A 27,882-nucleotide genomic window follows, 5' to 3' on the forward strand; every position below is an offset into this window, starting at 1 on the left:
GGCTGACGAAATATATGAATAAATATTGAAATCCAGAATGCACAAAAAAACAAATGACAGAAGGATGATTTAAGTTATAAAACACATTTATTTAGAACAAATATACACATGTACATTTCATATTGAGTACAATATAATGTGATACAATTTCAATCTGTACAGGGTTACAAATATAAGGCTGTACAATGACAAAGGCACAGCTCTCAAACTAGAACTCCAAAATATTCTTTGTGGATTTTTATTTACAATATAGGGAAAAATATTAAGTCACTGCATATCTTTTTTTTTCTAATATTTTATATTTTGTAAGTCTCCACAATTTTGAATGTTGGCTTACTGTCAACATATATTTCTATGATAATTTGTAATATTCTGATGAATCTAAAATATTTATCTCTATTTTTGCTTTTTTGGGGAAACCAAAGACTGACCACTGAAATTTCCCTTTGAAAGAAAAAAAAACACATCAATCCTAGACCCATACAATGATTCATGAGATTGCTGTGTTTTGTTTTCCCCAATTTCCAAAAATAATTTGGGAAAGTGAGTTTGTTTAGGATGTTTTCATAAAAATTGTGTTAAGTTTACTGTCTTGAAAATGTTCAAAATGTTTTAAAAAGACAAATTAGCTAGTGGATTTGGTGCATTTCACCTGGAAAGGAGTTTCATATACCACATATCCCTGCATTACTTTTTTATGTCAAATATGTAAAATTATACGAAGAATTGAAATCACTATAGATAAATGCACTGAAAATAAATATTGAGGAAAACACTGCCGTTCATCTGTTTTAACATTAAATAATCGTGCCAAGCGTAAAACCTAATGTATTTCTTTGACAAGACCCTGAAATGCAATTTAACAATGATGATTTTTACAAAAATGTAACTTTCAACTTTTAGCAGATAAAATTATTAACTTTTTACCCTTCTGAAAAGTAAATAATGATGATTGTGCTGAAAGTTTGAGATGAAACCACACAACACATGCATATTCACCACATAAACTTGGAAAATACAGGTTTCCAAAACAAAGTTGAAATCCCTGCTTCTTAGACAACCTCGCAAGAAATTCAATACAAAATTAATAGGTGTAAAATCCTATGATAGAATACAATTAGTCTTACCGAGATCAAATGAGGCAAATTATTTTGACCAAAATCTATCCACCTCGTTCCAATGTAGAACAAAGCATGGCTGCATCGATAGCAATCGACTCAAAATCCCCTTGAAGCAAAGGAGGCAACAGGGCATGGATATTGTATAGATTTGTAAAACATGGACGGCTACACAGCAACATAACTGATGACAAATAGGTACATGTACAATGGAATAGAGTTTAAGATATCAAAGCACAATTTCTAGATTGTAAGTTGGGATAATATGGATAAATTTGTAAGAAAATAACCAAGTATTTCTATAAGTCTATCATTACCTCCTGTCTTTTTAAATTTTGAAAATAATCCATCCATTGCTTTCTCTTCGTTTGTTACCAGACTTTACAGAATGTGGGCCCTGTAACATAAAAGTTAAAATCAATTATAGCTATTTCAAATTAATCACATCTCGTTCAAACAATTATATCTGTGCAACAAATAGTAACGACTTACAGATAGATACAATGCATGTTAAGATATGATTAATTGCAGCAAGGCTAGAGCTACTATAGATCTATGCAATTGATTTTTACGTTACTAGGCCTCGATTACATTAGTTATCCAACACCGGTACGTCTGCCTTTTGATATTAAGTCATAACTGTTTCTTGACGTAACAAAGTAGGAATCAGAATAAACAGTAGCAGAGACAGCTGCAGCTCGGGATGTTGAACACTTTACCAAAAAGATGTTGGTAGTCTCCATGTCACGCATTGACAGAGTCAGGAAATCTGTGGGGGTAATAAAAGAAAACATGAATGTAATTGGAAAGGAAAAAAATGTATGACAATGAAGAGAGGGTCTACGTGCAAGCAAGTTTATAGAAGGGGTGTTTCTCTCGGCACTGTTATGTCCGAAACATGGGATGGAATATAGTATAGATTTACTGTACTTAAGAAAAAAGCCCTGCACTGTATCCTTGCCTTCAATTTCATATTATGGACATAGATTTAAATCCTCTGAATACATTTAGTGTAGCCTATTACCTCTGATTTCCATTTAGTTGTCCTCTTTCTCTCCATTTTCGGTGTCCTTCTTTTCACTCCCATTCTGCAAAAAAAGAAGACAGAAAATATATTCAGTCATATGCTTATCCTTATTTCAATTATCGACACCATAATTCATCATCATTTTCTCAAAATTCCAGTAGTACGTATATATATCCTGGCCCTTTCATCCTCATACTTTTTACCATCATCCTCATCATCATCACTTCATCAATCATAATCATCATTATTGTCATTATCATCATCATCATAACCACCATCACCATCGCCGTCGTCATCATCATCATCATCATCATCATCATCATCATCATCATCATCATCATCATCATCATCATCATCATCATCATCATCATTTTCATCATCATCATCATCATCTTCATCATCATCCTCCATTTCCACTAGCTCCAGTACAACCATCACCTCATCCTCTGCCTCTTCAATGATCTTGTTATCTTGCTCCGAAAGCTTGGCCTGTTGAGCAGCAAACTTCTTCTTGTCCGCCTGTACGATGGTGAAGAACTCCTTCTCTGCCTCTGCCACCAGATCTTCCTCTTCATCCTGTGCTGCTTCTCCATCATCCTATTAACACAAAGAGAGCAGTTTTGGTTAAATTGAAAAATTGGGAATCACAGTAAGGACACACCTGGACCCATTTCACAAAACATGTCATCAGTGACGAATGACAGATTTTTTTTATAAGCTAGTGAAATCCTCGCTTCTGATTGGTTATCGGCACATTTGTCACTGATTTTGTCATTTGTCATTGAAAAAAAGTTTTGTGAAACATTGGATTTTCTAATTTGCAGGGTGATAGTGAGCACTAAAATAATAAAAATAAATTTAATTGGGATGAAGAAGAAAACAAATCTGGATTTTTTTTTAAAAATCGGGACACTGATTTAAATTGGATATTATCAGGCCTGACATACCTCATTGCCTCCTTGAGCACTGGCTCCTTGTCTCTTTAGCTTGAGCTCCCTCTGCCTCGACTCCAGGATCTTTTCCCTCTTAGTCTCCCTCTCAAACATGGCGGTGACCAGAGCCTTCTCGTTGCGCTGCATGGTACAGAGCCCGCTGGAGAGCTCCAGGAGGGTGGTGGTTCCGCTGTTAGAACCGGTAGCAATCAGGCGACCCTGGTCCTGCACTCGAAGGCTGTGTAGAGCATCATCACTGACCTGTTATAGGGATGAGCAATGGATAGAGTACATAGATGAAGGCAACCATGACAGTGAATTAAAAAGCAAGAACAAATTAATTGAGCATGTGTCTTTTCCAAGATATGAAAATATTTTTAACTCTTTGTTTTCAGCATAAATAATCTTGACTTTCTTTCTTAGAACAGAAAACATTGCTATGTTGTCTAGAATCAAAATGTTGTCTAGTTTTCAGCACAATTTTGATTTTCTTTTGTAGAATAAAATATAATACATTGCTGGGATGTAAAATTATTTTTTGCAGATTCATAGCAAAAAGTATATGAATATGAATTTAAAAAATATAATTTGTCAGAAATGCAAAGGACTCATTCCTGAGCAACAATATGGACATGCCTAAGAAATCTCTGCTTTGGGAATTCCTTTTCTTAACTCTGCACTTCAAATTAGGGATAGCGTCATCAAAACTTCTGCACAATAGCTTCATGATAGCTTACGTAACAAACTTATACTCAAAATATGAAGTCTTGTACATTGATTTGAAAGGAGCTTACCTGCAGACTCAGAGTCGGGTCCTTCTGCTTGAAGAGATAATCCCATACGTCAAGGGAGCCGTCCATCTTGGTTGTGAAGAACACGGCTGGTCTGACTGGACTCCAACAACCATCGGTAAGATATGACATGTGGTACCTAGAAGTAGAAATAAAAGAATGGGGTTACAATGATTCAATTATTGATACCATAAAGAATCAGAAATTGTTAGGATGTATTTGTGGTAAACATCAGGAAATACCACCAGAAGTGATGTACGATAGACACATTGCTTTTATTGTATTCTTTTCTTCTCCTTCTTTTAATCTTCAAAAAAGCTATGCAGCCTATTGCACAGATCTGTAGAAGGATTACCAGTACTGTATGCAAGCACAATAAACACAGAGTTTACACCCTACTCTTTGCAAGAAGTGTAGCCTGTTAGAAGAGCTCAACTTAGTAATAGGTGCCTAGGACACATGGACGCCCCAAATATATGTCCAGAAACCCCCCCGCCACCCCCCAATCTCGACATTTTTACAAAGGGCTCATGTTTATAAATTGTAAAATGTTAAAACTAGTCCATCTTCCAAAAAAACTTAGTGTGGAGACCTGGTATTCGGAAAAAAATTGTTAACGCCCAACTACCAGGCACACAATGATATATAGGATAGAAACAATATGCACTTTCTATAAATCTAACAAGTGCTCCTCTGCTTCATGTTTTAAACCCCCCTGAAGGAAGACTGATAGTGTTTGAAATAACTTACTTGGTCCACATAATTGATGAGTCCCTGATATCTTCTGACCAGATCTGCAAAGAAATCATTAAAGATAGAATTATTGCAAATAGAATCAGTATGAAATAATATCCTCTATTGAAGTATAAACAGAAAAACCATGCTTTTTGCTACAAATTCAATTTTAAAACAGAAGTAATGAACACATCTCCAGTTCTTTTTAAATCCAAATTATAAAAGGGTATACCTATTTGACTTTGAAGATTAGATTTTTTCTCTCCATAGGTCCTTACTCATCTAAAGTCACTACTTAACTGTATCCTAATCAGTACTTGTCGTACAAAAAAAGGTAATTATTTTACAAATGATATTTACATGGATGATTTGTATATGTGCAATGTCAACCAATTGGCAATTGGTAGTTGTATGCATTTATACTGTTTAAAAAGTGCACTCACCCTAGCCGTCCAGTCACCAACAGTCAAGAAGTTCTTGGGGAAGAAGGGATTCCTCTGGAGTGCATACACCGGACCGATGTGCTCCTTGTAGATGGCTACTATCTTCTCTGGAGGTGTCTTGGCTTTGCGGTTGCAGGAGATGATCGTACCCTGCTCTGTACCCACCATAAATTTGGTTGGCTGGAGGATGTTAAGAGAAACAACAACGTTTAAATAAGAATGCGCTCAAACATGATGCGAGGATTGACACTAACAGAGGCCTGGAACACACACACATGGAGGCGCGATAGCTCAGTCGGTAGAGCAGTGGTCTTGTAATCCGGAAAACAAAGGTGATGCGCTAGTGCCCTTTGGTAAGGCATTAATCCTCATTACCAGGTCTCTCAGAGAGGACCTAAAGCCATCGGCCGTCTGGTTGCTTAATTACAAGCATTTATGCTTTCTTAGCAGTCAGGTAAAATAACCACCACCATTCATACATGTAGGCATCGAAACTCCATGGCCAGTCCATCACAATTTTGGATTTGAACATGGGGTTTGTGCATACAAATCTAAAAATTTAAATCTAGACCCCTCCCCCCCCCAAAAAAAAAAAAAAAAAAAAAAAATTGAAGCCCTCCATCCTATTTTGTTTTCTGCATCATGTATAGAGGCAACAGTTAGATGAAACATTCTATTATCTTGACACTCATCGATGTTTGGCATTAAAACGGGAAGCAGAAAACAATGCAACCACACAGAAAACAAAGATAAGAGGCCATCATAACAAGATAGATTAAATAAGTGAAGTCAGTCACTCACAATGGTAGGTTCATATTCTAATGAGATGACCCCTTGTGCGTTCTCCATCTTGCCCTTCTTGGAGGGGTCCATGATGAGTTTTTCTGTCGGTTCTCCAAGCTTTCTCATATCCCACCAGAGAACCTGCAAATTGACAAAGACAAAATCATTGCAAAAATGATTCAAAGATAAACGATATTCAGATATAAAAAGTAGTTTTCTGTTAACTACAATGAGATAATTAAAATTGCTTTCATCAAAAATATTGTTAATAAAACCGCTTATCATTACTATCAAGACATTACCCATGAATAAGTTGTTCATGGGAATAATTACAAAGCAAAGCAAATGTTAAAATCCCATACCATATGAAATTCAATGTACATTGCATAATATAGATTTTTTTTCTCCAGATTTTCAAAGCTTGACATCTATATTTCTTAGGCTAGTGGATCTTTGATTTTTTCATTTGATTTTTAACTTAAAGATATTTCATATTGGAATTGCTTGAATTAGATTTATGGATAAGGTTTGCGTTGAAATAAAAACCTTAAGTGAGCTGCAATTTAATAACTTAGCAGCATAACAAGAGCGATTTTGAAACAACATGCTCATTTATAAATCCTCTATGTAGTTATAGCTTACTTGTCCATCTGTTGAGGCCGAGAAGCATTCTGTTCCTGTCTTGGATTGAAGCCAGATGGTCTTATAGACTGGATCATGATGACTGTGTTCTACCGGTGACATCTCAACGGCTTGGGAACCTTTTCTCGTGTCCCAGAATGCTACACAACAAAGTGGAAAGAGAATATTATTATCATTTAATTCATTTATTTCAGTTCTGAATACATAATAAAATCAGTATACATTAAATTAAAACATGGAGAAATATGAACTTATTTTAAACAAAACTGACCAGGGACTCCAAGATGAGTGAGCCCTGCCAATTAATTACAAGCAAAATATAAAATACCCATGCTATTCTTGTTTTTTCTGTCATCCAGTCGACATCCAAATTAATTTTGACAAAAGTTGTTGGAAGAATACTTTAGTAAAGCAATATACATATGGTGACTGGGCTGGAATCTTAAATCTCAAAACCTTTTAACTACAGGCCAATATTTGGTTTTAAAAAAATATTTTGTGCTTTTTCAAAGTTATATCAAGCAGTCAGTATGCTAAGGACAAAAAGAAGAACAAAATTGAATTCTAGACACTGAAGAGGATGATTTCACCCTGGGATTTGGGTAAAGGGCAGCATATATTTCCCATTTTGTCTTCTCCACACTCTACAAAGCTAATTCAGAGTCATATATCATATCAATTTTCATGAGATAGAGTCATGAAACTACTTTCCTACAAGCTGGCATCTGGAATGACTATGAATACCAGGCCCGATAAAAACTGTTTTTCATTTAACCAATTCTGCCATTATTAAGTTCCTAGCTAACTCACCAACTTGCCCATTGTAGCAACCACCTATGAGAATATGGACATCTTTAGGATTGTATTCTAGGCAGACTAAGGGTGACACTGGCTTCAGCACAAACTCTGGCTTGTTGGGGTTCTCTGTGAAAAAGATAACAAAAAGGTTAAGACGTTTTAGTTTTATAGGCAAACCACAATAAAGTATGAATGCAAGGGCAATAATTGGAAGTTCATTCTTATGAGATCTTGATTTGAAAGTTTATCAATTCATCTACTATCATCAAACAGTTAACGAAAATGAATTTGTAGTACACTTACAATATTGTAATGTGTCAAGAAAACATATGCACAGTGACTTAAAACAGAATATGAATGAGAATGGATGCTACAAAATGAGATCAGATCTAGAAGGACTACAGTCATTGTACTTAAACTAATTTAAATATCTGTTTATTTTTCAAATATTGATTAAAATATATCTCAGTATTCACAACTTGTGATTACAAATTATAATCTTCTCTAAAAATATAAAACATCCCATGAAAATGAATGTCAATGTTTGACTGCTTCTTACCTATGTCCCAGATATATGAATCCATGCTGGTTTCTGCGGATGACTTCTGGAACTCCAGACTTGAGTATGCTACAGCAAGTTTCTTTGGCCCATCAGGGTACCATGACAAGTGAGTGGCTGGTCTCTTGATCTCATTAGGATCTCTGTCAGAAGAAAATAGGATCAGATTTTGGTATGAAAAATCCTAATAACATGGTTGTCAAAAATTGGATATAATCAATGCACAAACACTTACCGGTATATCACTTATCTTGGAATAGAATGTCTATATTATGGTTTGCTTAATACAGTGAATTCCTCAAGTTAATCAATGAGTGCTGAATTTTCCAATATTATGCAAAATTTCCCAATTTATCCAAGTTGAGGTTTCATATTTTTGTCTTACAATGGAATAAAGACTTTCATCATGAATATAGTCATCCCTTCTAGGTGGCTTCATAAAATAATTACATTATGAGCAACAATGTCTACTCATAATTAACCAAAAAACATTAATAAAGCATTTTGACCCCTAACACTATCCCTAACCATGTATCTTGCCTTTGACAAAGTAATTCTGTGTGCAAATGTCACTGGAGCAGACATCCAACCACCTTAAAACCAACCTCAGATAGAGTATTAAATCTGTAATTATCTTTAGTGGACTTGACGCACAATCAAAGGACTTGTTTACCTGAAGACATTGATGGTTTTAGCTGACGGTGTTTCCTCTACCTCCTCTATCTCTAGGTCCGCAAAGTAGTCTTCATAGATGTCAATTGCATTGTTTTGTTTGATTGTGTGTTCCATGAACTGCAGAAGATAACAAATCAAATAATTTAATTTCTCCTCATTTAATGGCACAATTTAAAAACAAAACATTTACAATGAATAATTTGAAGCCTTATACTTTTCATCTGACAAAGTTTATGTTTTTTCATCTTACCATCTTTTTCTGAAGTTCTAATATATTGACATTCAAGTACCAACTATTTATGTGTTTATGGTTATATGAAGACCTATTATATTATCATAATATATTTTTGTGAATATTTATAACAGTAATGTAAACTAAACATCGACCTAAAAGAACAGAGGTAGGAATACAAGGCCTATATTTTTATTACACAATGTATCAAGAAAGAATTTGATTAAGTACATTAAAGTCATGTGCAGAAATGGTGTAACATTGCAAACCAGAACTTTAAAGTGATACCAAAATATTAAACAAAGAGGGAAGGTGTATCAAAAATAAATCAAGTTACACTATGATTATAATAATTTGATACATACACTGGACAGGTTCTGGATGGTTGTGACGTAAGACTCGTCTTTCTCCACTTTTTTCCTGAACCTCAGGACCTGCTCCACCTCCTGTGGGTTAATGTCTTTGGGCCAGCCTCCTTCCGCATGGTTGATACCTCTACTGTCCGTCTCAAACCGCTCTGTGTTTATCTGGAAAAAGAATGGATGAGAAAAAATGAATTATACTTGATAATATTAACAGTGCATATTCTACTGTGAATAGAAATTATGGAAATAGATGCATATTAATGAGGAAAGTTATAACTTGAATTGTACTTCATACAAAAAATATTTGAAAAAAATAAAGTGGAATCTAGAGAAGAAAAAAAGATTTGAACATGCATCATGCTCATTTTTTGCAGCACATGTAGTTATTGCATCAACCATCAATAGCTTTAAGACCAAGTTGGACAAGTTTTGATCTATTTTACACTATGTTCAACCATGGGAATAGTGACTAATTCCACTCCATTAGTACATCACCCAAAGCACATTGCATGAACTCAAATTAACATCTCTACAGAGGGATAGAAAGAAGATTAAAGATAGATCTGGAAACTCAAATGCAGAACTGACTGCATTTTTCCACTAGAATCAGGTAATTAATAAAGGTAATTATAACTCACCTCGTGTTCTGACATTTCTTGCACACATTGTATCCCTCTGTCTACCGGGTTCTTTTCAATGAAATTTGATAGAAGGCTCTCATCTGGAAGGATATCAACGTGGAGCTCTGCAGGACGATCAGAGAAGTTACACTGTCGCCCAAACTCATTCCTCTTCTTCGTGTACACGTACACGATCTCCATGGTGATTGACGATCTATTCTACTCCTGTATCAGAGGATAAAAATTAGAAGGCATCACAAGACAAAACTCCTGACTTATCTGAACAAAGACAATGTTTGAACTCATCCCAGTAGGCCCTATAGCTTCCTGCGTGAGCTGCCAAAGGGATTACCCAACCAAGTAAGACAATCTCAATGAGAATGACGATTACCATTTTGTTCAACACAAGTTCTTGCCTATAATTCGTCTAGTCTTAGACATACTTTAGTCTGGTTATGCATGCTGTCCCAACTGCACTTCAGATAGCAATCAAAGTGATAACAAACTACCTAACAGTTAGCTCTCCTCTCTCTTTTGATCTGTAATCTCGGCTAGCCTACCACACAACCGTGCCCCCGGGAGCGGAGCGGGTCAACGACAACGCAGCTGCAGATATTGCTGCAAGTGCAATGCTGCGGGTCCGTCAACAATAACGGAACATTAGCTCTCGATTACAAGACAACACCAAATTTACTGCACATTAAAATCATAATAGAATGATACTTTATTCAGTGAATATCAGTTCTTGAATAGGCATTTATCAATATAACACTTTAAAAGATAAGATATAAGCCTTTACCTGATATCATTCAATTTGACAGCATCACTTCACATTAGCTAGCTGTTGCCAAGATACTTCGATCAGACATTGTGCGCATGCGCCGTTAATTTCTTTTTTAGTTGATTAATTATTTATCTTATTTCCATTATTATAAGTGTATGTATGTAGTTTTAAAAAGAATTGGCAGTTTAATTTTTTTTAATTATACAATAAAATTATTAAAAAATTACATAAAGAACAAAAATATATATTTGAAAAAAATCAGTACGATTGGCAAACTAAAGATGGCCGCGCCCATTGATGGAAAATCCGTTCGTTTCCTCCTGATCAAGGAAAGGTATCGAGTCATTTTACCCGCAATATGCGTACATTTTAAAGTAAATTATATTAACAATCGATTTATATGTATACGACTTCAGTTTTTAATAATTAGCAGACGCTATTTGATAACCATCAGCTGGCAGCTGAGTGAGCTGACCTCTACCATTAATTGTTATCAGTCCCACATATTGATTGTTGTGTGTGTTCTGTATGCTTTCTGATTACTTTTCAGGTGCGCGAATGGACACGGCCCGGCCCGGCCCGGGTAACTTTCAAGCGTAGGCTTATAACGGTATTATTAGTACTTGGCTTAGACCTTGGTTCAATAGATCTGACCGGTTAGGTATGGGACTATGGACGGTACACCTTGCCGCTTGCTGTAAATCATATGCTCTGGCCTGGACCTGGCTGGGTTCATAAAAACATGAACCGATCTAAACTTGCATTTTAATTCATAAACATCAGTAGGGGCGCTGGTCTGAGAATGAGGATCGTCCAGATAAACGAGGATATCCTTGTAAACGCGCACAAACCGTGTCCTAAAAAATAAGGATCGTCCACATTTTTTGCGGAGGTTTTTTTTCATTGCCATTGGCACTCTGCATGTTTCGGGTTCCCGAAATTGTGCGCTGGCGATGCATAAAAACGGATTCCGCGTAAGAAAATAACCCCAGTTCACTGTCTACTTTTATGGGCTGTCCGTCAAACCGAGGATTTATCGCTCATAACATGAAAGTCCGTGTACAAAGTCAACGTAAAATGCATCAATTAAGTCATCGCGCAATCCATTTTTCGCATCAACAACGCGCGGATAGGTATATAAAACGTCTGCGAAAATGTGGACGATCCTTATTTTTGTGAACGCATCTGTTTGCGTTAACGAAGACAATCCTCGTTCATGCGGATGATCCTTATTCTCGGACCAGCGCCCCTACTCAACACGGTAAACTAAAGCATTCCACAGGCATCGGATATTTAGCCCTTTTTGTGTTAAAAATATCCCACAATATTAAGGTGAATATTAAAATTAAAGATCTGGGGTTCGTTTCTCGAAACTGTCATAACTACAAGTACAAAATCAACGACACATTGTCGCTCAACTTGTCCGCTAACGCGCTAAATGTTTCACAAAACCGTCTTTGCCAAGATGACCGACAACTTCCGCCACAATTCCTTGTCACGACTTTAAACCTGTCATATCTAATTAGAACGCCATGTCAAGGCAACTTTAAGACAGTCTATGGGCAGCAAAAAAATTGAAACTGAAATTTCAATTATAAACTTAATATAAAATTAAAAGCTTATAAAAACATACAAACTGTTCTTATAAAGTTTTAATGTATTAACAAGTTAATTAACGATACAAATATCATTTGTGCATACATTGGTCTACCAAAGAGACTCACCGAAGATAGAACAGTCTGTAATTACAGACCCATGAGAATGGCGACAATTTTTGTGAAGGTATTTCTCTAGATGTTTTCCTTTTTCAAGCCTAATTTTGATACAATTCATATCACATAAATATTGTATAAATAAATTTTAAAACTATGAGTCTAAAATATAATTATCTTCTTAACTTGAAAGAAAAACAGGGTCTTCTTTCGATTGGTTGTGAGTTATGGTATCCTCTTACTTGCAAGTTTGCATTCGCTCATCGTCGAAGCAACCTTGATGTTCATAGATTCGTACATATCATTAGTTTGTATCATTTTTGCTACCACTAATATATTTTTTTGGTTTTTCAACCAGTTTGAGTGAAATTAAGTCACATAATCTAATTTTGTAATGAAGGATAAAATCTGATGGATCGTGGCAAAGACTATATATTTTTAGCCAATAGTATCAAAATAATTAATTTGTCGCTGATCATGGTTTTATGAAACAGTTTATCCACTTCCTGACATCTCCGTAGGTCGCCGACAAAGATATGACTGTCATGGAGTTAGTGTCATGAAACGACCCTCTTATGAATTTTCTAATTTACGAAAATATGATATATCAACCTGAAAAATGAAGAAGAAAACTCAAATCTTCAAAGCGATGCATGATTTACACGATTTATAAAGAACGAAATTGCTGATCCAGCTACATCTACAGCACTAGCCAGAAGCAACAATGTTATGATATTGCTGAGACTTCAGAGAGGACAAAATAGAAATTAAAAATTGAAGTACATCTAGCAAGGCAGGGAGCAGATGGTAGACTGTTAACATGCTGTTTATTATATTTCTATTTTGTAATCTTAATAGTACTGTCGCTTCCAGCTAGCGTGAAAGCTGGATCAGTAATTTCTTTGCACGGTTTCAAAGAATTTGAGTTTTCTTCTCCTCAAAATTTCAAGATTGATATGAAAAATCTATCGTTGCATTTATATTTATTGTACGTTGTTCATTTCTGAATATTGTATTGGAGCACTTTTATTATTAAGTTAAATTATTGTTTTTATTACAAAATTTACAACAATATCTATCTTAAACCTTAGGCTGTGGTCTTTTAATGTAAGCATCTAAATTCTGACACTGAGAAGACTATCACCTGTAATTGTTAACCCTAGACTCTGATCTTTTCAGCTTAAATGTCTAAAATCCCTTTAGGATTATAAATGCACTTTGAAATAATCTAATTCTAGGTGTAACATCAAAGCCATCATGTTATAATTCATCCCATGTAAACATTTTTGATTATATAATGCAGAGGATTATCAAAGAAGGAGCTTGAAGCAGTGTACAATGAAGCTCACCAGTGTCTTGTGTCAGGGGCCCCACCCATCCAGTGTGTACACAGTCTGAGGAAGCTTCTCTTGGCAATCTCTTGCACCAAACTACACAGAGAGTAAGCAACCTTTATTTTCTTCTTTTTTTTCCTTCTTAATGCATAGCTTGATAGCTGTCTTGTCAACCACTTGTATTTTGGAGGGATGATGATTCCTATTTAATCATATTTTGGCTTTCATACTAATGATATGAATACTATATTCCTCTCTTTTTCTGAAAAGTTCTGGGTAAGAAGTAAACTGTAAAAGTAAAAATATTTGATGTACATTAATTTTTCGCGGATTTTGCGCTAAGATTGGTGGGCGCAAATTTTAGAACTCATAAAAAATATAAGCATGATTTCTTATGCATGTTTTGGCGGGCTGAATTGCACTTTTCGTGCAGCGATAGGAATGAAAACAATGGAGTGAAGTGTGCAGCCCCAATTTAACAACCGGTGAATATGTTTTGGGGTCGCTCAGTTGTAATGTTTCAATGCAGATAAATGCACTAACTCACTGTTACTTTAATTTTCAAATTTTCTCCAGGATACCCAAGAATCTACTGCGTGCATTATGCATTGTGGTACTGGGAACCAATACCAACTTGCCACAGTTTGAGCCCATCAGCCTACTGTGCAGTGCAGTGCTTCAAGAGTATGGCCCCACTCCTCAGCTGGATGTGGAGCTAGGGGCGGGGCAGGCCAGTGATCTCAGACATGTTCCTTATTTGCTGCCCGTCATTTTAGCACAGGTAAGATGCTTATTTGAAGAGGGAATTGGTTGCAATTAATGACAAGAAGGGGAATAATCATGTATTTTATTGTGACCCATTATATTATGACCACAATGGTAGTAATCATTGTGAGCTTTCTTTTTGTTTGTCTTTTTGTTCGTTTACAATTTGGCTTCCTTTGACTTCTCAGTTTAAATTAGTATCTGAATTAACTGGACTCATCAATGAACTTTCATAAAGTGTATGATAAGCACAGCCAGACTGCATTTGAAAAATAATTATGTGGAATTGTCAATAATATAGCCCATACTCCATAACAGATTTTTTCTCATGATAATGTATAGTTTGTTAAAAAATTATCAGTCACTGATTTGCTTATGTGATAAGTATTTCTAGCTTATATTATATTGCTAAATTATCAAATCATGCTAATACAATATCAAGTGATATTTACAAAAGAGTGAACATTATATTCAGAATATATAATGCATAACAGCACATCTTTAAAAAATAACCTATTACAGCATGTTTTTAGAACATTTTGTACTGATTATATTCCCAGATTTTGATCATAATAGTAACATAACTCAATGAATATTTTCTAGGGCCGTTGCTCCAAGCGTCTTGAGAAACTTGTCTCTCAGATGTTGAAATGGGTGTCTACAGTGGGATTCAATTCTGAGATCCAGTGCAGGGCTCTGTCCAGTCTGGTTACCACGGCAACCCAACACAGAGATTTACTATCTGATGGTGAGTACATGTACAGTTAACAACAGAATTATTCATACCCCTTGTAAAAAAACTTTTCATAACTCAAGAACAAAAGAGGGACTGGTTGAATTGGGGCCTTTATTGAGCACTTGAAATGTAAGCTTTAATATGTCACTTTCTCAAATCAGGACAAATCAATTTCTCACATACTAAGAAACTTATAAAAGTTGTTATAGATATGAATAATTTGTTCGTTAACTGTACATGTTTAAGCAGAGTTGCTCTCTGTGAAGCAATGAGTAAAGCTCTGGTTAATTTATTCATCGTCATCCATCTACATGTAACTAGCAATGATGACTTCTTTCCACATGATGTGAGAGAGAAATATGTGTTTCAAAATTGTATGACTGTCTTTAAACATTGTATATTTCATATGCATGCATACAGAAATGCTCATTGCTTGATTACTATGGAGTTCTAAAGGTTATTATTTTGTGCAATTTCACCCCTACAAAATTGTTGTAAGTCTCATTTATTAGTGTGAATTTTGTGTACGGTGTTCATCTTCATTTTCTTCTGTTTGGTTTGTTTTGATTACTTTTAATCAACAGATTGACTCTGTTCTCAGCATTTATGTTTTTCATGTTTGGTCTCAATATAACCCTTTCAGAGCAAATCTATGTGGTTGGATCCCAGCTGAGTGACTGGTTATCTAATGCTAGCACCAAACAAGCAACAAGCCCTCACTCTAAGCAGAAATCAAGCAAAAATGAAAGCGTAAGTTGTGACAAGATTTTAATCATATTCATAGATTTTCTCCTAAAGAGGAGTCTTCATGAGCCACTGGAGTTATGGATTTTCAAACTTGTGAAGTCAAATCAACTTTGATTTCAGCTCTTTAGATTGTCAACAAAACATGGCCCATACCCATTAATTACCTTTTCAGACTGTAAGGAAGGTAATGTTTGCTAATCATTTAGTAGAATATTTTGTAAACTTGTATCTGAACAGACTTGACTGTGGTGAACACATTTTTACATTGGAAGATAAGACCATCTTTTAGATGTTGACGACAATCATAATAATAAAATGAGGTAATGGAGTGACAGTAATTATTAAGTACTTGTAGAATTAAATTAAATTTGCAAGAACTGTCACACGCTGTACTGCTGTTTGTTGTTAATGATTTGTATTCAAGTTAGGCTCTGCATACATTATAGGTATCAATGAGACTTCTGTATTACATGGAATTGAAAAGACCCTGAATGTGTTTATAATAACATCATTTGTATTGTAAATGTTACTTGTACCTTAGGTGACAGAGATAGATGGGCGAGAATGCCAGGACTTCTTCACCCTACTGAGTCTCTCATCCTACTATGGTCAAGACCAGCTCCTCAACATACACACCTTCTCCAGTCTGCGTGCCTGGTTACTAGCCACAACCACTAGCCCTGCTGGTGGGGCAAGCAGACCTCTGGAGGTCGGAGGAAGGGGGTTGCCAAGTTTAGGAGGAGAGGGGGCATCGAGGGCAGCTTCCTCAGGGGGAAAGTTTGCCAACAAAGCGAGGAAAGCAATGATCGAGAAGGCATGCGAGTACTGCCTCAGGGTCATTGACCTCTGTCATAGAAGTAAGTCACATAAAATAAAACAGCACACCGCATTTGGTGTGATCATTTAAAATGTATTGATTGTATTTGACTATTTCATTAAAGGGATTAGATTTGTATCACTTTTGGTGATTGGTAAGACCATGAACAAGACAAAGCTTCAAGTAAATTTACAAAAAACATTTATGAGAAGAGCCCAATTATGCATATTTTCAGTGTTATTTTCCAATCAATGAAATAGAAAAAAAAAGTGTGATGTGAAAACAGTTGATGAAAGTCTTTTTGTTTGTTGCAATATGTTTTTGGGTTGTTTTAAATTTCCTTTAATTTTTGTTTCATCTCATGTTTTGTTGACATTTTTATGAGAACAAATAATTTGTGTTAGATCTATTTTAATAAAATCCAGTGTGTAGTACAGGAGTTACCTGTAAATACATAGTGGAAGTTCAGTCTTAGGATATTTTTATGACTACAGTATCAATAATTTTTATTTTATCTTTAAAGGACCTCTAAAGATTCAAGATCAAGACCTCATACAAGCAGTAAGTTTCTACTGGACGGGTGTAGTTATCAATATTCTTCCCCTGTCATTATTTGTCTCTTCTTATACTTGATACAGACAAGTTATGTCAATGATAACTACTAGAAGAACCTCAGATTATTCATTTGTTAAAGAAAGTATAAATAGAAGCAAAAAGATGATAATGAATCACTGCCTAATTGAATTGAAAAGAAATTACTTATGAGATTTTTGATGATGAATATGATGATGATAAGGTTCATAATAGAATGCCGGTAATTGAGGTTTAGATAAATCATAAAGTAACTCTAAGTTATGAAAATACTAAGTTTTAATATTAATATCACTTCCATTTTTCCCAGTGCCTAGTTGAAGCGATAGAGACCTTGATAGTAATCTGCAGACTAGACACCTCTCTGGTCTCCAAGCTTTATCCATCAATCAAACAAGCTCATACAAACCTTGCCAAGAAATGGCCCAGAGTTCAGCTAGCCATTCTTCAATTCTTCCTGGACTACAGTAAGTTTCTAACAATGACCTTTGATAGCTGTTATATGTCCTATCATAAGAAATTATGCATGTATAATTTTACCCTTTATCGGATGATATATATTTTCTTGTAGTTGTAGCTGATCAAAATTTAAATGCAGTTTGTTACTGCCGATACCATTTTGTAGTGAGCTGTTTATATGTGGGCCCCGTATTACAAAGAGTCAAACGCAAGTATATACATAAGAGATTGGAGACTGCAAACTTGCGATTGATTTGGATCAATCGCAACTCTCTGTAAGATAGGGCCCAGGTGAAACAACTACATGTACTTGTAAATTCACATAATAATAATAACACTAATGATAATGATTTTGTTTACCCAGGGAAGCCTCTTCTTTTATTATTTCTGTCCTTCCTGAGGGAAGATTTAGCATGTTTTGTGAAAGTTTATAACCCCCTTAGGCCCTAGCAGCTCTCTAATATGCAGTTTTAATGCGAGATAGTCTGCTCACTCTATCCCAAATGCTTGATGCAATAGATTCATTTTCAAAGCTAAATCACCTACACTTACTCTGGTTTAATACTTAAACTTTGCCTTGTTTTATGAAAATTTGTAATAAAGCTTCTTGTTTTTGTCACATGTTTCCTTAATGAAGCACCAGATCTGTTGTGATTGAGATCATATTTCTTCATATGATTTACCATTTCAGGTGAAGCATTGCATGTGGTGTTCAAACCAGAGGAAACAATTGCAGATCTGTTTGGTGAGGTCATTACAAGATACATGCATGATGACACCGTGACCTTTGACACTGTGACCTTTCTCCTCACCAATCTCCAACAGCTTTGTCTGGAAACAGAACTTCTTGAGAAATACTCTCCAAGTATATTAAGAGTAAGAAGATGTTTATTATATTTATTGGCTAGAAAGGATAGGTAGAATGGGATGGCATTCAGATTTTCAACAAATAGCTTTTTTATGGATGCATTGAACAGTTATGACAATGATTAAATATGATCTCGGGTGAAATTATATTTTGTTAATAAAGTGAACCAACGAGTAAGCATTTGTTTATGCTTGACTTCCCAATGTACATATTTTCCAAGCTACATATAGTTCACATTAAGGAAAATACATCGTTCTCTTTAAACAAATTATTCAATTGTTGTAGTCACTGGGATGATGAAACCTTACCTCTCACATGGTGCACCCGCAAGCCTACTGTAAACTTACATTTTGTGTTGAGTAGATTCACTGTTGTCAGTTTTCTGCCAACAACTCCTACTGGTTCTGAATTTAAACAATTTAGCACTCTACCAGAATTTCATGATAAGATATGTTTTTTTGCAGTTATTTGTGCACTTTTTATATACAGATTCTTGCCTGGAATCCTCGCACCTTCTTGTCTGACTATGTGGAGATCTTACCAGCAATGATATCAACGGACACTGCCAAAGAAGTAAGGACCACTTTTAAAAAATACATGTCCATGTAGTTGCAATTAATGATTGTTTGTCTCTTCTTATTATGTTACCTAATGGGTACAATGATTGTTGGGTGGATACTTTACTTACTCACAATATGCTTTGTCAATCTCCTCTTGTATGCCTATACCATGATGTGGGTGTCTATGTAACATCTGTAGACAAAGTCCTTCCTGACTGACTAGAAGGGTGAAAGGTTACGTTAGTTGGTTGGTTGGTTTGTAATTTTCCTTTTTGGTGGACAATTTTCTCTTTTTCACTTACTGCCAGCCTAGGGGGTATCCCAGTTCAGTGTGACTTTAGGAAGACATAGAGTATTCTTTCTTGTGAATGAAATGTAGTTTTTGAAAGACCAATGGAGGTGACAGCTCTATCAAGATTTACTCTTACCAACCCTTTTCCAAGACCACTCTTTCCGCTGAAGATAACCTTGATCATTTCTCTATGGTGTACAATAATATATATAGTACCAACCTAGGTGAATTAGCCTGTTAATAAGGAGCTTATTAAAAGAATATCATTACAATGAACAAAAAAATATCTGATAAAGAATTGAATTTCCTGCTGTAAACCAAAAAGGAAATCTTAACATTTTTTTTTAACCATAAGAAAAACCCAATCTTTTATCAGTATGATGTCTTAACGTTCTTTTTAACCAGAGAGTATATATATATATATATATATATATAAGAGATTAAAGATGAAGTTGAGTTCTGGTCATGCGATTGCATTGTGAAAGAAACGGTGTGGAACCGACCAGAAAAGGTTGATCATCTAGCATATAAGAATTTGTGTGTATTGCAAGGTTCTGGAATCATCAAAATGATAAGAAATTTGGCCAAGTCTTGGTAAAGTTACAAACACTTGCACAGAAAGACGTATATGGGACTACACGAACACGTGGCGTAAAAAGCCGGCCCCCCGATTTTTACGATGTTACATGCATATTTAGAATATGAAGGCATTTGAAGAGCCATGCTTTTCAGGGAATATGTCTTATCTGATGTTCTTCCACACTTGCATAATAAGAATGAGTAATGCTCACAAATTATTTTTCACCTCTTCCCAGAACTCAACCTTCTCTTTAAATTCAGGATGGAGTATGAAACTCTGATACATATCCCATTCAATTATAAGTTTATTTATATGTGTTCCGTTTTCATTTATAATCTTATGATCTTTACCTCTTTCCAGATGCTCCATCTGCTTCTGGACCTGCCCTGCACCACCGCCTCTCTGATCCTGACACATAGAGAGAAACAGCTGAGACAGAATCCTTCCCTTCTTGAGAGTCAGCCATCTTGGTTGACCTCTGTGAACATCCTGAGGAAACCTGAACACCAACCCTGGTTCAACTACATCCTGAGGTCACAATCAGGGAAGGGAGATACTATCACCAAGTAAGACTATCAGATTCTGCCTGTGTAACATTCGTAATGTGAAATTCATAGATAAAGATAAATAACAGATTCTTATTTTATAAGCTTCCTAACCTTTATAGATTTTGATTTATAACATATTTGTTGTGAATTTTGCGGAAAAGTTTTTAGTCGTATTATACATGTATTGTTGCTTTTATTGTAATATGTCCTTTGCTTTCATTTTAAGGAAGCCCTTCATCCAAAACTCATTCTAAATCTGAAGTTTGTGCTCATAGATTTTCCAATTTTCTGAGAAATCAGTGGAAATTCAAGTAAAGGGAGTTTCCATTGACATAATCACATTTTTTAACAATGCAGTCAAAAGGCAACTTTCTAGCAGTGATTATCAAAAGTTAGTCGTGCAATATTTTCTTTTATTAATTTAAGCTGTGCATGCAGGCATGTTTTTATACTTGCTCTTGCTCCTATGCAGTATGTTTTCAAACTTTTGTAATTTTATTAATCACATTGTTTCTACTATTTTAACCAGTTTTATGCCTTTTGTGCAGTTTTATTTATTTTGTCATCTGAATTCACCCTCTTTGCAGGTTAAATTTCTTATACAAGTTGATAGAGAACCTGGCGTCTCATCCAAGAGTATTGATATGCTCCCAAGCTATTCCGTCGCTTGTCAGGTAAGAAAAGTCCCCAAACTACTGGGCCTTCACGGTATCACCTCGTCATTTAGTCTATGGTCTCAGTGATCAATCTGTTTAATACTCACAATGTGAGGCAGTTATTTGAAGACTTTTATAACTGGGAAAAATCACTCTTTGTCCCCTCTGAAAAGAAAAGCTAGAACATAATTGCTTAGGGTGTTCATTACCATATTTTCGGATGTAATTTTTACTTCAATTTTAATGGAGATTAAAGATCTGAAGAGCTGTTTTTTATGCTTTTGGATGTTGCAAAACATGGGTTTAATACAGTTGTTTAAACTTTACAAAATACATACTAATGATGTGTTTGGGCTTTGTGCAGTTGACTTGGCAATATGTCATGCTTTATTATCTGCAATAAAGCGATTTCTACAATTTTGATGTAATGTCAGTAGATTGATGTAATATATATGATTTTTTGACAGTTTTTTTAACTAGTTGCCATTTGGTTTCTCAAGACCTCTGGACAAATTATTCAGCTTATTGCACTTTTCTTTGTCATGCAGACTATACTTCAAGACAGTATTGCAACACGCAGACTATGACTTGGTCTCTCAGCTTGTACCTATCATCCTGGAAAGATCAGCCATCCTCTTCCCTATCACTACCTATCAAGATGAGATGAGAAGGTAAGTGCAGAGCTGCCAACCATTCTGTTTTTGCCGGAATTACTACATTTTTTCTTCATAAAATACGTTTTTTAATACATTTTTTAATAATTTTTTTTTTTTTTTTTTTTTTTTTTTTTACATACTGCAGGTAAATGGTGATTTGATCACAAATTCAATAGAAAACTAATTTTAAAACATTTCCTTTTTTTTTGCCATCATGATTCCTTTTTTTAGTCGCAAAAGTTTGGCAGCTCTGTAAGTGAGATGATGTCCAATCTTGGATCGGGCTGCAGACCAGAGACCTGTTTCACAAAGTCTTTTTTCAATGACAAATGACAAAAATCAGTGAAAAATCTCCTGATAACCAATCAGAAGCAAGGATTTCACTAGCTTATAACAAAAAACTGTAATTTGTCACTGATGACAAGTTTTGTGAAATGAGGCCCAGTTGTACAGTACAATCTTCTGCGACTGCTACTCTGACATCACTTTCCTACACTGGTCAAATCTATAACTTCAACCCTTGAAACGCTATACATGTACCTAACCCTAACCTAAACCCTATCTCTAACCTAATCATAACCCTTTCTCTGTCCCTATATCTTAGACAGAATCAATGTTGCCAGGGGTATGTTGGATCACCCTTCAGGCCTTCTTACATTTTACATAATATGAATCAGAATAATATAGTTTGGTTTGATAAGCAGGGCATATATTTATGTGTTTGTGTATGTAAAAGTGCATTCAGATCCTATAAATTTGATTTGATTTAATTTTTTGTGATTTTTGTAGGGGGGGGGGGGCTTTCCGATCATGAAACCAAAAAAAGAACACCCTAAACAAAACAAAAATCTTTTGAACTTCTGTTTTATTATTTGGGGATAGCACCAATTCTTTGAATTCGTAGTATTATGTAATTATCACAAATCTATGTCTTGTGTTTTGAGGGTACTCCTTTTATCTGCAAAAAGCTATACACTTGAAAACACAGTATCCATAAGATATAATCTTTTGTCTGTTGATGTGCTGAATATTGTTGAAGTAACATTTGTATCAAATTATCTCTTTCTTGAAGGGTGTTGGGTGATGCCCTCCTGGAGATGTTCAGTCTTCATCCCAGCTTGGTTGTAGATCAGAGGACTGAACTCCAGGACTTCATTGGAGCTTTGAGGCACATCGATGGCAAGGAAGACTTCTTCTCACATGTGGTAAGTGGGCAAGCTCTTTTTTTCTACTGCTGGTCAAATTGAAGATAACGTTGTGTTCTTGTCAGTAGGATGTGAATGGATGGGCAGCCAGCAGATATTTATTTCTACAAAATATGAATTTCAAAGTCTCTTTCTTTGCCTATATCTACATATCATAATACATGGCAGTCTGGACATTTTCTCATTTGTTCACAGTGATACATGTAAGCTATAACTTCTCTGTATTATTTGATCATCCCTTTTATTACGAAGGAAAACAATGACATTTGACCAAACTTCATGTTAATGCCCTTCTGTTGGATATAAAACAATGTAGAAATTATGTGCTTCCTAATTGAAGGACCAATCATAAACTTGATCTGCTACTGCCTTTATAAACAAAAAAATGCAAGCGTTTATCTACCTATCACTGAGGAGTTCTACAAATTTACCCTTCTTGATTTAAATTATGAACTGAACTAGAGTTGTCAGTATACTTGATTCTGATTTCAATTTTTTTATTCTTTGAAATGCTTGCTGACTTCTTGTCTCGTAAGGGTGTTTATGTTTTGATATCTCTCCCTTTTCTCTCCCACTCTCTCTCTCTTTCTCTCTGCCTGCCCCTCTCCCTCTCCTTTTCTCTTATCCTTCTCTCTTTCTATTCTCCTTCTCTCTTTCTCCCTCCCCCTCTCCTCTGTCTATTGCTACCAATATTAGGTCTGGATTATTGGTCAGTATACTGCCTCCATGCATGACAAAAGATGCACTATGGAAATCATATCTGGTTACTATGAGGTAAATATTTACAAGGGAAGGCTGAATGATCCTTCTTCTTTATACCTAATAGTTATTTGCTCATAGTGGGGGGGGAAATATGAGCTTCAAAATGTTTTATCACTCAAAACACATGCATTAAATAGGTACCTTGTATAATCCCTTGCTTTTCAAAGCATGTTGAAATATACACTCTGCAGAAATGTAGTATTATCATTGTTCATATTATTATACATTTTCTTGAGACATCTTTATTCAAAATTAATATATTAGAAGATGCACATGGGTTATGTGTAAATCAATTCTAAATCTGTATCTATGTGTACACAATAAAATTCAGTCTGGTCACTTTTTAGAAAAAAAATCATTTTTCTATTCCCAAGATATATCTTATAGAAAGTGAAAAATCTTGAATATCTCCCACCAAACATATCTCCTAACTTTGTTAATCAATTTACTTTCTTCCTGCAGTCTCTTGAGACCCTACTCTACGAGGTCTCTGTCCTGGTCCAGTCCTCCACAGAAGGCAAACCACCATACTCCATCAGACTCATGGCCATCATGATGACAACCCTGGCCAAGGTAGACATGCTAACATTTACAGAGTTTTCGATGACTTATTTGATTCAATCATGTCTTGTAATTTATATGATTTTTGGTCAAGTTCAGGCAAACCAGAAGTGAAGTACATGTATATACAAGCTCAGTAGAATCTCTAATGCCAATACAACATAATGTACGATTGTCCTCATCTCCTTTCCTCGCGTATACTAACATATTATTATTGTTATTATATTCAGGTGGGGACCACAACTTTACAACTCGTATTACATAGATCATAAATACTGGTATTGTCTAGCTGATTCTGTCATCTCCATTCTGGATAAAGTTTGAATTATGTCAGCCAGTATGGGAAATCTTAACTTTTTGTTACTTGTAGATCTACATGATATTTGCTGATGCAATAAGGGCAGAAAAGGAAGACAAATAATAATTATAATATAGTGATTACATATCCCACCATGTACCTATTAACCTTTTCATACGCACATGAAGTATATTACACAGGCTTTAGCCTCAATGTCCTGATAAGACACTGGGTCACTGAAGGAATTTCTTCTCACAGGTCCCTATTGATCTCACCTTAATTAAGTATAGCAAATCTAAGTTAGAGTCTTGCCAAATGAGAAAAACACCTCAACCCATGCCGTTTTGTAAGCTCCCTGAAATTTCTATAATGATTTGTTAGTATATGAAGAGCTTTATTCCAAAAGGAGCTAAATTCACTTTTGATGAAAATTGAATTATTGATATCAGAACATTGTTCACATAAGTACCTGTCTTTCAACAAAATTATTTAACTAAATTTTGGGAGCAATTATGAAAAAATGCACATTCTAATATCACTTTTCCATAGATGCCTGTACAAAATCTGGTAACAATTCTATTTTTCTGTAAAGCTACAAAAATGCATTTAGCTCCTTTTTTAATTATATTGAAGTAAGCTCTTTTTGTTTTCTTCTTCTAGCTTGCTTCAAGATGTCAGGACCTGATACCTCGAGTGATCCTGTGCCTGACCAAGATCTCCCAGCAGCAAACCAAGAGCAGAGTAGGTCAGGATGATAAGAAGGTCTTACTCAGCAGGGCGACGGAGCTCGTCAATCTCCTCAAGTTACCAGAGTACGTTAACATTATAAAGGCTCTAGTTATATGTATGTTTGTCAATGTGCAGTTCAGCAGTTTGTTTATATCTATCTGTGCATTTTGATGTATATGTAATTGTTCTGTCCTCCTATACACTCCTTTGTTTTTGCATCGATAGTTGTATGGATATTTTCTCTCTCAAGTAAAGATAATTAGAACATTAGAAAAAGATAAGGCGTGTTAATATATATGCAGTACTTTGTTTTTGTATTGAGGTTATGAATTCTCATTTTTTATGTGTTATAGTACCTGAAAAGACAGATGATGTTATAGAATAATTAAGGGTATTTTGAAGATACAATACCAGCAAGTACAAAAAAATGTTAAGGATAGCAAGAGGATAGTGATGTAAAAAAAAAAGGGAAAAGTGAGAAAGGGGATTTTCCACAGTTATCATGTGTCTATATAGTCAACTGTCCACAAAAAAGGCTATGTATTGCCAATGGTGGTAATGGTCTTCTTGTGGACAGCCTGTAGTATATATATTTTTTTATATATATTTTTTTATGTCGTGTTTTCACCTTGTCGTCTTTCCTTTTTGTTCCTCATTTAGTGTTGCTTCAGCCATCTTAAGCCCATCAACTGATATCAGAGAGGGAAGATGGCACTCTGATGTCAACGCATCCATCCCACTCCTTCTCAAGGCAGCTAGTCAACTCATCCAGCCCCAAGCAAGTTAGTCAACTAGGACAACCCCAAGCCAGTTAGTCAACTTACACCTCAGGCTAGCTAGTCAACTTGTACAACCCCAATCCAGTTAGTCAACTTGTACAACCCCAAGCAAGTTAGTCAACTCATACAACCCCAGGCTAGTTAGTCAACTTGTACAACCTTAAGCAAGCTAGTCAACTCATACAAAGAAAAATCCCAATCTATTGTAACTAACAAACTCATTCAACCCCAGGCTAGCTAGTCAACTTGTACAAGCCCAAATTAGTAAGTTGTTAAAGGCTTTATATAACCTCAAGCCAGCTTGATAAGCTAGATAATCACATAGTTCAGATAATCATCTCTGATTTATATCAGTGGCTATTTTACTTGTAGAACTACTACTAACTAGTAAGGCATTTAAAGTGTATGGTAGCTGTATACAGGATAGTCATCTGATATAGTGGCGTATCGGCAAGTACCAGTTTTAAGCTATAAAGTTCTGTTTTTGGAGAATTAATATTTTTGCAAGTGGGGCAGTTATTGTTGATAATGCTACTATCTGTTATGTTCTAAGAAAAACTAAGAACTTACAGAATTTAATGATTTCAGAAAATTCCAGAAATTTACTATCTCCATAAACATCCTTCCATATCATATGCGATGTTGTTATGAGGTCTGATATCGGTGTTATTGAAAGAAGATCCCTAATGTTTTTGAGAGGACATGGCACTGCCAGTGACCTTGATGTGGATCAAGATTAATGCTTTGACAGAGAGCATTATGTTTGTAGCAATGTCTTGGTGTCAGTCCTCTCCATCTTACTAACACCTGCCCCCCCCCCCTTTTAATGAAGTGATTTTAAAGTGATACAGTACCTGTGTGCTCGGGAATAGTATTTTCTTTTAATAGAATTGTTGTTGTTGTCAGAAACATTCAACAAAATGAACTAAATTAGCATGATGGATGACCTTTAATCATGAAATCTTGTATTTTTACTTTCTTTGTAAACTAAACTTATTTGGCAATTCCTCTTTGATCGATGTTAAACAGTGCAATATCATGAATAAATCAGTCATTACTGATAAGGAAAGAATGGTGTGCATTTCATCGGAGCTCCTAAGCAGAAGTACCGGTATGTGAAAGAAGTTTATCCTTCAAGTGTGGACTTCAGACCTCCAAATAAATAATATTATCTTTGCATTTAAAGTAGCACTCACACCTTGGGAAATTAAATGAGTTCAAAATCAACATAGCACTCTTTGTCTGTCTGTACTTGAAGGTATTGCCACTTAAAAGTGTTTGTTTTTCGTAAACTTTAGACCTCATAAGGCTGTTTCAAGATACCCAGGTCCTTGCTACAAGTTTGTTTTCATAAGCTAAGAGGATCTTATCAGATAGTGTACTTCTGTATACTGATGAAACTGTCATTGGCTCAATGCAGTTCATTTACATGAACAATAATTTCTTATGTATAGCTTATTTATGTATATGTTTGCATTTAAGTTGCACTTATCGTATTTATATTTTATTGTCAGGATTATAATTTTACCATGTCTTTTTTTATATTTTTACATATACTCCTTTTCTCCAGAAATACTAACATATATCCATAATACATTGTCACCATTTTGTTATCGAATTATACCGTTGTTGAATTGTACATTGCAGATAATTTTATATGAGATAGAAATCCTAAATTTGTAACATATTTGCAATAAATTGTTATTTTTATAACCAAGATTTT

At 35.2% G+C, this 27,882-nt stretch overlaps 2 protein-coding genes across 2 annotated transcripts; one reads left to right on the forward strand and one right to left on the reverse strand.

Moving 5' to 3' along the window:
- Positions 1-68: 68 nt before the first annotated feature.
- On the reverse strand, positions 69-10,597 carry LOC592031 (dynein intermediate chain 3, ciliary). The gene is made up of 15 exons (XM_791574.5): positions 10,520-10,597; positions 9,739-9,945; positions 9,101-9,262; positions 8,502-8,620; positions 7,829-7,971; positions 7,282-7,395; positions 6,472-6,611; positions 5,848-5,970; positions 5,047-5,226; positions 4,619-4,662; positions 3,872-4,007; positions 3,093-3,338; positions 2,584-2,742; positions 2,143-2,206; positions 69-1,887 (listed from the first exon to the last, which is right to left on the reverse strand). Exons 2-14 carry the CDS (start codon positions 9,919-9,921, stop codon positions 2,156-2,158), a joined length of 1,800 nt encoding a protein of 599 aa, XP_796667.1. The 5' UTR covers positions 9,922-9,945; positions 10,520-10,597; the 3' UTR covers positions 69-1,887; positions 2,143-2,155.
- A 177-nt stretch (positions 10,598-10,774) lies between these two features.
- On the forward strand, positions 10,775-27,876 carry LOC592051 (AP-5 complex subunit zeta-1). The gene is made up of 18 exons (XM_030984110.1): positions 10,775-10,838; positions 13,520-13,657; positions 14,127-14,331; positions 14,919-15,063; positions 15,695-15,801; positions 16,340-16,655; positions 17,139-17,176; positions 17,517-17,673; positions 18,357-18,541; positions 19,023-19,106; positions 20,326-20,531; positions 21,101-21,187; positions 21,718-21,840; positions 22,898-23,030; positions 23,727-23,804; positions 24,255-24,365; positions 25,312-25,463; positions 26,041-27,876. The coding sequence occupies exons 1-18, from the start codon at positions 10,786-10,788 to the stop codon at positions 26,165-26,167; spliced, it is 2,445 nt and encodes an 814-aa protein (XP_030839970.1). The 5' UTR covers positions 10,775-10,785; the 3' UTR covers positions 26,168-27,876.
- The last annotated feature ends 6 nt before the right edge of the window (positions 27,877-27,882 follow it).

This window comes from Strongylocentrotus purpuratus, unplaced genomic scaffold (assembly GCF_000002235.5).
Source record: "Strongylocentrotus purpuratus isolate Spur 01 unplaced genomic scaffold, Spur_5.0 spur5_scaffold_14, whole genome shotgun sequence".
NCBI lineage: Eukaryota > Metazoa > Echinodermata > Echinoidea > Camarodonta > Strongylocentrotidae > Strongylocentrotus > Strongylocentrotus purpuratus.